We start from the raw sequence: 12698 nt of genomic DNA on the forward strand, positions 1-12698 counted from the left end.
ATCAGAGTGGCGCAGCGGAAGCGTGGTGGGCCCATAACCCACAGGTCCCAGGATCGAAACCTGGCTCTGATAAGTTTTTCCATTTTCTTTTGTTTTTGCCGTTTTCTTTTCCTGGTAACAAAGCTAATCTCCGGCTTCAAAGGATTGGCTATTGTGACGACTGACGAGGCAGTAGGCTCCGCGCGCCTGGAGAGGCCCCAAAAAAAAAAAGGGAAAGAACAACTTACCCGCCTGCTCGAATCGATCGTTCACCACCAAACCAACTTTCAGCCATAGCTTTTTTTTTCTCACGCGACACGAACGAGCCCAGCCTAGCGTAGTAGCTTCGCTTGGCCCGGTTGCCAAAGCAGCGTCCCTTTGCTTCGTTAAGCGGCTCGCAGCAGCAGCACACCATTATCATTAGTTAATCACCATCACGCTCGCTAATGCTGGCCGACTCGAAAGGCGACGCGGACAGCCGTGAGCGCACGCACCGGCATCAGCTTGCTCGGCCGGCCGCACCCGGCACCCCCCTGACGTCTGCCACGGCGCCACCCCAGAAAAGGGACCAGGCCGGCTCGCCGAGACGACGCGAACCGCGGTGCGGATAAGAAAGCCTGGGATTTCCTCCCCGGAACCGGAATCCCCTGTCGTTTCTCGTCGCGCACCGCCAGCTGCGGGGTGATTTTTTCTTTTTTGATGAAAGGGTGATTTTTTCTTTAACCGCGGCAAGGGAAGGGAGTGGGGCACCCGTCGCGCTCACGCTCGCGACGCCGATCGGGCAGATGACGGCTCCGCGATCGTGCTGCCCGCCGCTTTCGGGTGCCGGCCGCGCGCCCGGCGGCGCGGTGTCGAGTCTCCCACGCCCGCCGCGTCGCTCTCGTCCACCCGGGGGCCCCGCCCGCGCGATCGGGTGGGCGATGCTGGCGAGATCTTCCACCTCGCGCGCACGGCGCACCTCGGTGCCTGCATGGGCGCGTGCGGTCCCCCCAGGGGCGTCGCGAGGCACCGTGCGGCCGCAACTCGATCGCCGTCGCGCCGTGGTGACCGTCCCTATCCGTTCGGCCCTGGCTCCCGTCGATCCGGTCGCGGTCGCGCGAGCTCTTTTCGGCCGGACCTAATTCTTCTGACCCACCTGTCAGTCAGGCGGCGAGCACGTGCACGCACCGACGGCGATCTGGAAGAAGACAGCGCGCGGTGGCCTCTCTCCAGGCCGTCTCCGGTGGGCAACCGCGGCCTGGAGAGAAAAGAAGGCAGCGCGCGCCGTCGGCCTTCCTCGGCTCGCCGCGCGCGCGGATTTGCGGCCGACACTGCAACAGCTGTGCCCGTCTCCGAGCGCGCGTCAATAAACAAAACCTATATCTGAAGATGAACTGAGCTTTCACGTGTGCATGTTCCTTGCTTGTGCCTGTCAGTGCTGGTGGTCCTAAAATTGGCTGAAAATCTATGTTCTTGTGGATCGACCGGCGACGATTGTCGTACTCGTACGTGCTCGGCTCGCCAGATCCTAAAGCGGTCTAGATTTCTCCTTTCATGTGCCGATCGTGGGCACGAAGCTGGAAACACTAGTTTCCTTCCTCCCTCTCTCTTCCTTCTCGCAGAGTGAAGAAAAGGAGGAGCACTAGGGATTGTTAAATGTTTGTCGGGACCAAAGTTGGCCCAGAACCTTTCCAGAATGGCTTTAGAGTTATGTTATCATGTGGACAGGAAGTTTCTTCTTGTGTCACAGTTTTTTTTTTTTTTTTTTTGAACTCGCATGGCATGAGCATGACCTCCTTTGTTTATTCGGAATGGTTGAATAGGGTAAAGAAAAAAAGAATAGGATTGCGAAGTTAGCAAATTGGTTTTCCTAGAAGATGCCATCATGCAGATAATGATGGAGTGAAATGGCACTATGGGTTGCACCAGCACCTTATGAAATTTGAGCCCAGTAGCATGTACAACATGGGCCTGGGCTTGTAGAATTCGCCGCGACCCCGAGAGACATTCGCATTGGGCCTACTAGATTCACGCGAACCCTTTCTTCATCGGTCTGCTACTGTGTGTTTTTTTGTTTTCCTTTCCTGCTGAGGATACGGATACTTCTCCGTTTGTGTTAACGAATTTTTTTAAAAAAAGGGATAAAAAAAATAAAATTCGAAAAAGGGGTGGCCGTTGGAAAAATTTAGAGAAATGGGTGCCTCCCGCCCGCTGAACGGGCGGGACGCGTGGGGCCCGGGACATCCCGCCCAACCAAAGGGCGGAATGTCACCCGAGGGCCTCTTTGCAAATAATTTCTTCGCGAAGAGGTCCCTGCGAGGGCATCCCGCCCAACCAAAGGGCGGGATGTTGTGCTGATGGGCATCCCGCCCTTTGGTCGGGCGGGAGGTCCCCCCACCGGCTATTTAAGCCCCAACGTGCCCCAAAAATGCCATTTTATCCAGCAAAAATCAAAAAAAAGAGAAAGAGAGGAGAGGAAGAGAGAAGAGGAAGCGGCGAAGCCCTGTCCACACGTCGATTTTGAGGTATATTCTCGTTCTAGCCATATAAGTACTTGAAAATAACTATAATTTAGGAAATATTTGTTAGAGTAGTTATGTTTTGAATAGTTTTAGTATTTTCATTTGTTTTTAGTATAATTTATAATCTGAATAGTTTAGAATCTGTAAAATATAATCTGAGAGTCGCTGAAATTTAGGATCGTCGTTCGTTGTGTATTAATATGTAGTATAACTAGTTTATTAATGATTGACAGATATGTCTTCCGAGAAGGGTATTTTCAGTATATATTACGGAGAAGGAAATGTAATTTATGGGCCGAATGGGGTAGATTTAAGTGAATTCAACTGTGCGGTCAGAGGAATTACCAGACCGCACGAGAGGACATTTGAATCCTTATGCAACTGGTTAATGAGGGGACTAAGGATTAATCAGGAGACACACACTGTGAGTGTTCAATGCGTCATAAATCGTACCACTCACGCTTTGATCTGGGAGCTTATGCCACTTGCAAGCAACGAGGACTGGTTAACTTATCTGCAAAATGCAAGTCATTGGCAGTGGCCACTGGTACTCCTTGTTAGTGTGCACCAAAACCCTTTGATTGGGTTTTACATCAAATTTGGGCCACTGGTACTCCTTGTTAGTGTGCACCAAAAGAAGTTAAATTTACATCAAATTTGAGTTTAAAACTTTGCACAAAAGTACCTAGAGTTTATAGAATAGTCATACCAAACTTCATAAACAACAAACCATGAAATCCTAAAGTTAAGCATAAACTTTTCTTAATCTTAGTTTTAAAATAGGGGTAAAAGTATTTTGTTTCAAACTAAACTCCATTAACAAAAGTTATAGAGTTTGAAATCTAGTTTCTAACAAAACTAGTTTTGCTATTTTTTGATTTTTCTGTGAATTGTTACGAATTTTGGAAGCCAGAAAACACACACACATGAAATAACAATGCACGAGGAGGCATCCCGCCCAGTGGCCGGGCGGGAGGCCTGCTTCAGGGACCTCTTCGCGAATAAAAAAAGTTTTCTTATTCGCGAAGAGGTCCTTGGAAATTTTTTTTGAGCATCCCGCCCTATGGTTGGGCGGGAGGCTCCTTTCCGCCCTCCCAGCGGGCGGGAGGCTCCCATTTCCCTAAATTTCTCCAACTGGCACCCCTTTTTCGAATTTTGTTTTTTTTTATCCCCTTTTTAAAAAAAACTCTTGTGTTAACTCCTCTCTCTAAGATGAGCGCCAACACATCATTTCAATCAAATATTACAAAAAAACACATTATTTAAAAAAGAGCGCCGCATAAAAAGAGAGAGCAAGCGTCACATACACGTCTAGTACCAGTACTCAAAACTCTGGGACCGCGTATCGATCGAGACACCGACTGAAACACCACAACACACGCAAAGGGTCGAGAAATCTGATGGAAACACGAGCAAGGTCAGTCACATGCACGCAGAAGACAGAACAGACCCCAACGGCAGCCCGACGCCGACGTGCCCGCCTGATCCCGCAAGCGAACGCGACGACGACGACCACCATCTCCTAACGAACGCATCGGCCTTCTGCTGGTACCCCGTACCCAACGACCCAACCCCAGAAGAATCAGGGGACCGGAAAGCTAAAGAAAACCACACCCATGGCTGCTCATCGACCTTATCTTCGTCGTGGGCATGTCTGGTCTGCTCGGCACCAACAACTATAGAAACGCAGGTCGAAGCAATGATCAGTTCAGGTTCAGCAAAGTCTCGCGGAGTTACAGAAATGCAGGAGGAGAGATGGGGGCGCCCGTGGAACCGATTCCATTCTTCCGCCGTGCCTCGCTTTCGCCTTGGACGCAGCGGCCGCGTACGGGCTGCCCGGCATGTGCTAGGAACCCCTGCTTCCACGCTACGGAAACTTGAAACTTGTGAGAGGCAACTTCTGCATAGCTGTGGTGCCAAGATATCCGTGGAACCGGCTCGTGCCGCGAAGTCACCGTTGACACAAGGCACGCTAAAGATCTAGGACTACTTTCGGCTACACAACGGTCGATACTCTGCTGCATTTTGGGTTTCAGCCTTATGGAGAAGTTGGAAGCTATGAACCGGAAGATCACTGAACTGTAAGCATGCGGCTTCGTTTTCTCTGCTCTGCATTGCCACTCGTTCTTTTCTATCACTCTTCCTTCATGTTATACTCAACTTTGATTACGGATCAATTCAGTAAAGGATTCAAAGCTTGATGTGTGAGTGTGACCGATAATGTGCTTAAGATCGATTCAAATCACAGGTTCGATCAATTCACCCGTTAAGCGATAGGAACCGTGCATGCACGGGCACCATGAGAACATAAGGCTTGTTTCCTTTCCTATTTGACTAAGTTAAAAAATAAAAGGTTGTTGCTATTTCAGAATCATGATACATGCTCCCAAAGCAAGAAGTGCCTTCAGGTGCAGAAATGCCCCAGTGGCTTCGGGAATAAGAATAACTGAACTCCCCGTGTTTCCAGGGACAGCACAGCAGAAATATGGTATGATCTCATTCAGTTAAGCTATGCTAAGTACTATAGTAATCATTCCTTCTGTAAATTGACAAACAGATTCAACTAGCATACATTTCTAGCTTTTCTCATTCACACGTATCTTTCGACCTCCTCACGTCCATGCGATCAATTCAGTAATCTTCTACACTGCTTCGCCATACAATCGTTTTATGAACAAACTAGAATTACTTGCAAAAGGAAGATTCCTATTGCCTGAACATTTTAAAGACAAGTTCGACTGTGCAATTGTGCAAACAATGCTGTGTGCTGAATTGTGAGGCGAGTTGGGTGACTCTAAACTGAAAGGAGCAGCGATCGTTCTCCTCTGTTTGTTTCTCTGTAAAGAACAATGAACAACAACCTCAACAGTCACGACCATCATACACCATTATCAAATCAAAATGCACCGTGCTCTCACCACTCCATATGAAAATCAACACCATACCCACCATCCGAATCGATTCGATCCCTCTCCCACCCGATCAAAATGGAATTTGCAGCAAGTTGCGTAGCCAAGTATTAACACAGCACCACCTCTAAATTAGAGGCTCTAATTATTGAAGCAAGTTAGTCAGTTCCCCTGCACTTATCCATCCATCGATGTAACCTGACGAAGCCATCGTACCTGTCGCCGCCGCACGGGGGTCCGCCTCGCCGCCGCCGCCGCCGGCCCGCCTCGCCTTCCACTTCTCGTACTCGGGGTCGTCGGTGGGCAGCTCGTGGCGGCAGAGCGGGCACGTGTTGCGGATGGCGAGCCACGGCAGGATGCAAGCGTCGTGGTAGAGGTGTGCGCACGGCAGCCTCCGGGCGCTCTCCCCGGCCCCAACGCCGTCCTTGCACACGGCGCACTGCGCGTCGGCCTCCGCGACCACCACGGTCGGGAGGGCCTCCACGGCGGCCTTCGCCGCGGGCCGCCCGCACTTGCCCTGCGGGCCGTGGTCGTCCGCGTCCGCGGCGGCGAGCTGCCCGAACAGCAGGTCGTCGGCCTCGTCAAGGAAGTACGTCTCGATGCCCGCGTCGAGGTCGTCGTCGTCGCCGGCGTCGTTCACCACGAGGCTCCCCAGGCTGTTGGCGGCGAGCAGCACCTCCCACTCCAGGCTCCTCACCGCGGACGCCGCCGCCGCCTCCTCCTCCTCCTCCCTGGCGGCGACCTGCTCCCACTCATCCGCGTCGCTGACGCCCACGTCCCACCGCGGGTGGCCGTCGTGGTCCTCCAGCTGCAGGCAATCCCAGCAGAGCGGCAGCTCGACCTCCCCGTCCTCCTCGTCCGGCGGCGCCCACTCGTCGTCGTCCCCGTCGTGGAAGCCGAGCCCGAAGAACGACGATGCGGCGGTCTCCCGGCGCCGGGGCCGGTCCACGCGCTGGCGCACGAAGCTGGCGGCGTCGGAGTCGGAGTCCGACGAGAGGGCCGGAAAGGGCGGCCAGAAGGAGGGGAAGGCGACGTTGGTGGGCTCCTCGTCGTCGTACTCGTCAACGTCGGAGCAGCAGCCGGCGGCGAGGGGGCGCAGCAGGTGGTGGGCGAGGGAATCGTTGGCCATCGCTAAAGCGAAGAGGGGAGGAAGAGAGACCGCCCGCGTCGCTGCGCTCCTCTCCTTTTCTCCCTCCCCCACTTTTCGTGCGCTTTAAAATTGGGTTGGGTCCGTTGGGTTGGTGTACCCGACGCCAGGCGCCGCCGAGCCGAACGCCGCCCCGGGGCGGCTCGGGGACTGCCGGAAACGAGACGCGCATGGCCTGGCCTACCGAACCTTCTTCGCTCTTCCATGCGCACGAGAATACGAAATTGATGGGTTTTGGTTCGCGGGCCCGGAGAGGATGTATTTGCCCCGCGCGTAGTGCTTAATAGCAAGGTTGTCAGAATCCCAATCCGGATCCTAAAAACTGATCTAGATACCATCTAGAATTCTAATTTTATAGGATCATGATTCAAGATAACAGTTTCTATGTGATCCTACGAAATTTGTAGAACTTGATCCTGACAATAGATTATACTAGTATCCATAAGTAAGTGATATTTATATGAAAAAGTTTTATTGGTTTAATATGATAATTATTACTCTTTTACATCTTCTGCAATACCATGTAAGACTGATATTACATTTGTTCTCTTAATTTCAGAAAAAAAACTGGAGAATTAGAACAGAAGAAAGACTTTGTATTCTGCACGGCCTGGAGAATTAGAACAGATGAATTAGAATAGAAGAAACTGGAGAATATCTCTGTTCCTTGTTGTTCTGCCCGGCAACTAGTTGCTAGGTAAAGCTCTTGCTGGATGCAAACTTGCATGTGATGTGTTGGAAGAAAGACTTTGTATTTGATGTAATACCGGATGAAAATTTATTGTATTTGATGTGATGCCAGTTCTGTTAATTTTGGAAATGAGATCCATGGGCTGGAATTGTAATCCTAAAATGGGCTGAAAAACCTATTAAAATTGGTGGATCATAACTTATTTCATGTAATGTAATGTTTAATCTGTTGAGTTTATATGGGCTGTGTACATGGGCTGTTTTATATTTATGGGCTGAAATTTTGTGCCAAAAAGTGGTCCACTTCTAAACCGGCCCAATTAATAAATGGGCCATGAATGAAAAGTCAACGTCATCATGAGCGCCATATCATTATCCATGTCATCAGCCATGTTGGCATCCATGTCATCTGACTATTCAATCCGTGACGAAATTTATGATGTTTATTTTTGTCACGAACACTGACCTAGGCTGGACTGCGTGGGTTTAAAGCTAATACCTAGGCTGGACTGCGTGGGTTTAAAGCTAATCTATAATAATTAAGAAACGTTATGGATTGCTTCAATCTATGATGGTTTTTTTAAACCATCGATCGATTTAGTCTGTGACGCTGAATCTATAATATTTTGTAAAACTATCATATACTGTTTTATGATAATTTTTAGATGATGTACGATAAAATTGTACCATTCTAAATTAGATATTTTCTTGTAGTGTCACCTTGCTGCTGGGTCAGACGAAGAGGGTCCGCCCTGCTGGTGACGGCCTGCAGCTCCGGCTCTTAGGGTGTGTTCGTTTCGCATCAGAGGGGTCTAAAATATACATCTATAAATTAGAGGTATAAACATTTTAGAGGTATATTAGAGGGGTGTTCGTTACGGCCTCTAAAACCACGGCACGGCCGGAGCGCCTAACGCGCGCACGCGGGGGGAGGAGCACGCAGGCGGGAGCAGGGGCGGCGGTGCGGCTTGCGGGGAGGAGCAGGGGGCGGGGCGGCGGCGCGCGGGGGAAGGAGCAGGGGCGGCGGCGGCGGCGCGCGGGGGGAGGAGCAGGGGGCGGGGCGGCGGCGCGCGGCGGCGGGGAGAGCAGGGGCGGCGGGAGGAGCACGGGGGGCGGCGGGGAGAGCAGGGGCGGCGGCGGGAGGAGCACGGGGGGCGGCGGCGGGGAGAGCAGGGGCGGCGGCGGGAGGAGCACGGGGGGCGGCGGCGGGGGGAGGAGCAGGGGCGGCGGCGCGGGGGGTGGGGGGAGAGAGGGGGCGGGGCAGCGGCGGGGAGAGCAGGGGCGGCGGCGGGAGGAGCACGGGGGGCGGCGGCGGGGAGAGCAGGGGCGGCGGCGGGAGGAGCACGGGGGGCGGCGGCGGGGGAGGAGCACGCGGGCGGAGGGGCGTGGGGAGACGAGCCGAGCGGACTAGAGGCGTTAGAGCTCTCGCGGCCTCTAAAATTTCTGGGGGTCTAAAAGTTACTGTACAACGGGAATAGTGGGTCTCGTTTCCGGACCTCTAAAGTACAGAGGTTTCGCCCGGAAACGAACGGACCCTTACTGACGGAGCTCCTAAGGCCACAGGCCCACGGCTCCCAGCTTCAGCAGCTCAAGGCGAGTCATGAGGCAGCACTGCACACCACGTGCTGCTCAATCTGCGGCTCGATCTGCAGCGCGGGCAGCGGAGGAGGTGCACGGAAGCAGCGGTCGTCGGGGAGTAGCTCGAGCTTGCGCAGGGAGGGGGCCCGCCGCTCGTGGGGGAGGCACGACGCGGAGATCGGGGCAACAACAGGCAGATTTGAGCTCGGGCGTGGCGGCGGCGAGTAGGCCGCAGCTTGGGGGCGGCGGCACGGGCGCTGCAGCAGCTTGGGGCCGGCGGCGTGGGCGCTGCAGCTCGGGCCGGCGTGAGCGTGCCGCAGCTCGGGGTGGCGGCGGGGGCGCCGCAGCAAGGGCCGGTGAGCGGCAGCGCGGGCGTAGCAGCTTGGGCCGGTGGCGAGCGTGACGCAGCTCGGCGGCGGCGGGGTTGCAAGGCGAGGAAGAGGACAGTAGAAACGGTAGGGGCTCCTTAACCACCCGTGGGAGAAGGGGCCGGAGGGATAAATTTGATGTTCTTTCTACTTTCTACTATAGCAAATCGAGTAGGGATCTTATTGGAGTTGAATTTTTTACCCTCCATCTCTATTTTTTGAGTAAGGATTTTAGGTAAAGATTTTGCTGAAATTGCTCTCAGAGAAGAGCGCACCAACCTACCTACTGCGCCAAGAACTTCACCTCCGTAACCTCCCATTAGCTCACCTAAGATCGAAAGTGAGACCAGCATCAGTACGTCCCTCTCCTAACAATTCTTGTTCTGCATTACATGATGGATTAATGGAGCCAGTAGCTTGCGTTCTTACACTGCAATCTGTGTTTTTTTTCTGGATGGTTCTTCTGCACCACCTACACACCAGGATTACCTTCATCAACGGTAGTGTCTCAGTGATCGCTCGGTACCTATAAGAACGAAGAGCGACTGCACATCACATGAGCACGCACGGTGCCTTCAGTCTCCATGCATTTTAGTTCAGCATCTTCGGTTCAGAGAAGGCTGTCACGAGTACGATTACTATGTATCCAGAGCTTAAGGAATGTGCACGCATCCTACGCTCCAGGCGCCGCCGTATAGGATCGCTGGCTGAACCTTGGATTCTACGGCCGGCGAAGCAGCAAAGCAAAATACTGGCAGGCCGCAGGCAGCGAGGCAGGAGTGTCCTACTATGACCCCGTTTGTTTCAGCTTATTTTAAATTTTGAAGGCTCGATTTTAGAAAATCCAAAAGTCGGATGACTTGGAGTCATTAACAGGGCCTATATCTCAGGCTGTGAGGTCAGGCCTCAGGCCATAACACCTGGACTGACAGTTGCTTTGCTCCTAAGCGTGTCGCTTGGCAAGGGTTGTTAGAACCCTAGACAGCTCCGTATCTCAATAATTCACAGTCACCGACGACTCGGTTTCATTTTCTTTTTTTCCCCTATGCGCGACAACCATGAAGGGAAAAAATACTCAGCCTCTTTTGACTAATTTACACGCTAAAAGTCCAAAGACAGTGTTGGACGCTAAAATTTTGTAAGTATAATTTTGGTAAGGAAATTGAGCTGACGAGGGAATTTTTCAGGAAGGCCGATGGCCCGTTCAGCCCAGGTTTGTTTGAGGCCTGGTCAAAGCTGGTGCTAGTGCAGTCAAAGCCCGGTCAGGAGTTGGTCAGAGGCGGCCCAGCGAAAAGCTATGATTCGAACGAGAGGATGACATCATCAGAGAATTTAGGAGTCCGATTGTTTTGGAAAATATCATGTAAATATAGTAGATTTAGCTATTTTTTTATCAAGTTTGTTAAAGTCGTGTCAGGATAAAAGTCATGGTATCAGGTTATAAATAGCAGATCTTAGAATTTTGTAAAGACACATCACATCAATACAACTTCTTTTTCACCTTTACGTCAAACCCTAGAAGTAGGAGTAGAGTAAAACTAGACGTATTCTTCGGTGAGCAGGGCTGCATCGGTTAGGTCCGACCTCTGGTTTGCTCGTAAGTATCGTCTTTATCAGATTTGCTAAGCTTTAATTACTGGGCATCGCTATAATTTCATTCAGTTTATCTACCAGTTATCAATTTATTTTAGCTGCTCGTAAGATTGTCTCGGTTAGATCCAATGTTTAATGAGTTGTTATTAGATTTCACAATTTACCCAACGTTGATCAGCAATCTATCGGCTACTATCTAGTGCTTTCCTATATGATCTTGAAAGTCGATAGACCTAGTGGTCCTCGTTCTCTATAATTCATTGATCGGCTTTGACGCCCCATCCCTCAAAGACTTAATGAATGGGCGAACTGGTAGCAAACGTCTTTAGAGCACAAAATCTACGCCCTCCAAAAGAAGAAAGACTGTCGATACCTCTTCATCGGCTGAAGCTTTAAGTCAACCCAGCATGTCCTCAACACAGACCCCTCCCGTCTCATCATCTAGGCCGACCCAAGCATGTCCTATGGCCCAAGAGGTAATTGCAGCAACTACATTTTGAACATCACATCCAGCATCGGCATCAGTCACTTTCAAATGGGATTCCTGGATAAGTATTAACACCATAAACCCACACCGGCTTTTCAGGTCTCTAATCCTTGGCCAGCCCAGGAAGAACAACACATCGTCATCCTCGAGGTTTCCCCAGTTAACACTCCAACATATGACGAAGCAGTATGTTCCCTAGCCGATACCAATCAGCTTTTCATCAGTTTATTTCCCTTTGATTTATCCATTCTCCTCCTCAGATGATTCCAAGAGCACTTGATTTATCCCCAACTCATTTCCCAACAAGAAATATTCCATTTATGACACAGAGAATATAAAAGGCTCCAGAACCGTCGCTCATCATCGCAACAACGCAGGATGACCCTTCTTCATCGGCCATAGCTCCGACGATTGTACCAACGAATCTCTTCGACCCAACCATAGGACACATGAAAGAGGTATGCACCCGAGCTATCCATATCCATAACTTCAACGGCTAATTCCACCTGTATTTGTGCAGGCACAAAATACCTCTTCCAGTAGCCTCTTCTCTTCTGACCAGAGCGACACGGCCGATGACGGAGATAACAGCTTCCAGCAAGCAACAAATCAACTCTCAGCTGACGCCAAGGCCAAACTCTGTTGGCGCAAATTCAGGGCTAACTCATGAGAGCACTAGCGCGTGCAGCAAGAAGGAGCGCGCGTTGCAGCGCCACCGCTCAGATCCGGTCGGACCGGTTTGGGAGGTTGGTCAAACCGGTTTCGCCGAGAGTCCGGCGAGGATCCGATGAACGCCCGGGAGGGACCCCGTCAGGGCAAGCGCACACAGGTTGTTTTAGGGTCGGCAGGCCACCTAGAACGTGTTCAAATACCGTCGAGACGAAGGAAGGACATCAGATTGGGGTTGGAGAAGCTAGCATTTGAAAAGGGCAAAGTAAAGGAGAAAAGATAAAAATTGTATTTTTGATCGATTGGATACCCTCAATTGGCTGTGGCCCTTTATATTTATCCTATTATAAAGACTATCCCTCAATCGATTGGGGAGGGATAGTCTTATCCTATTAGGAGTTGAATCTTATGCAAATCCCGTATTAAAATACAACTCCTAATTCGGACTGTACAGTCTGGACCGGTATGACCGGTCCAGTCTGGGTCAAGTCTTCCCGAAGTCATAATTCTCTCATCAGAACTCTAAATTGGACGTTCTATGTGTGCATTTTGATTGTCTCGATAAGAACTACGCAATGGTGAAGTCAAATTTGCATTTTGGCAAAGTTACCTATCAGACCCGGGTCCACGGAACTGTGCACATAGCGTATATTTTCTAGGATAAGGGATGAGATATAGCCCACGCCCTATATATGTTGTAACTACTCTACTTGTAGCGCAGTAGGACTACTTATACAGTAGTAAAACTAGTCGGAAACGATAGAAAACTATCCGAGA

The 12698-nt window shown here is 51.1% G+C and overlaps 1 protein-coding gene, 1 long non-coding RNA gene and 1 other non-coding gene across 3 annotated transcripts; 2 read left to right on the forward strand and 1 right to left on the reverse strand.

The window, feature by feature from the left end:
• Positions 1 to 72, forward strand: TRNAM-CAU. The gene has a single exon. It is a non-coding gene; the product is annotated as a tRNA-Met (tRNA).
• Positions 73 to 5275: 5203 nt separating this feature from the next.
• Positions 5276 to 7370, reverse strand: LOC112879625 (E3 ubiquitin-protein ligase CIP8-like). Its single transcript, XM_025943970.1, has one exon. It carries the CDS (start codon positions 6516 to 6518, stop codon positions 5535 to 5537), a length of 984 nt encoding a protein of 327 aa, XP_025799755.1. The 5' UTR covers positions 6519 to 7370; the 3' UTR covers positions 5276 to 5534.
• A 3993-nt stretch (positions 7371 to 11363) lies between these two features.
• Positions 11364 to 12335, forward strand: LOC112878928. Its single transcript, XR_003225899.1, has 3 exons — positions 11364 to 11438; positions 11582 to 11710; positions 11773 to 12335. It is a non-coding gene; the product is annotated as an uncharacterized LOC112878928 (long non-coding RNA).
• The last annotated feature ends 363 nt before the right edge of the window (positions 12336 to 12698 follow it).

The sequence above is a fragment of the Panicum hallii genome, chromosome 1, assembly GCF_002211085.1.
Source record: "Panicum hallii strain FIL2 chromosome 1, PHallii_v3.1, whole genome shotgun sequence".
NCBI lineage: Eukaryota > Viridiplantae > Streptophyta > Magnoliopsida > Poales > Poaceae > Panicum > Panicum hallii.

Coding starts and splice junctions, on each gene's coding strand:
- LOC112879625 (XM_025943970.1), bottom strand. CDS start 6,518: ATGGCCAACGATTCCCTCGCCCACCACCTGCTGCGCCCCCTCGCCGCC.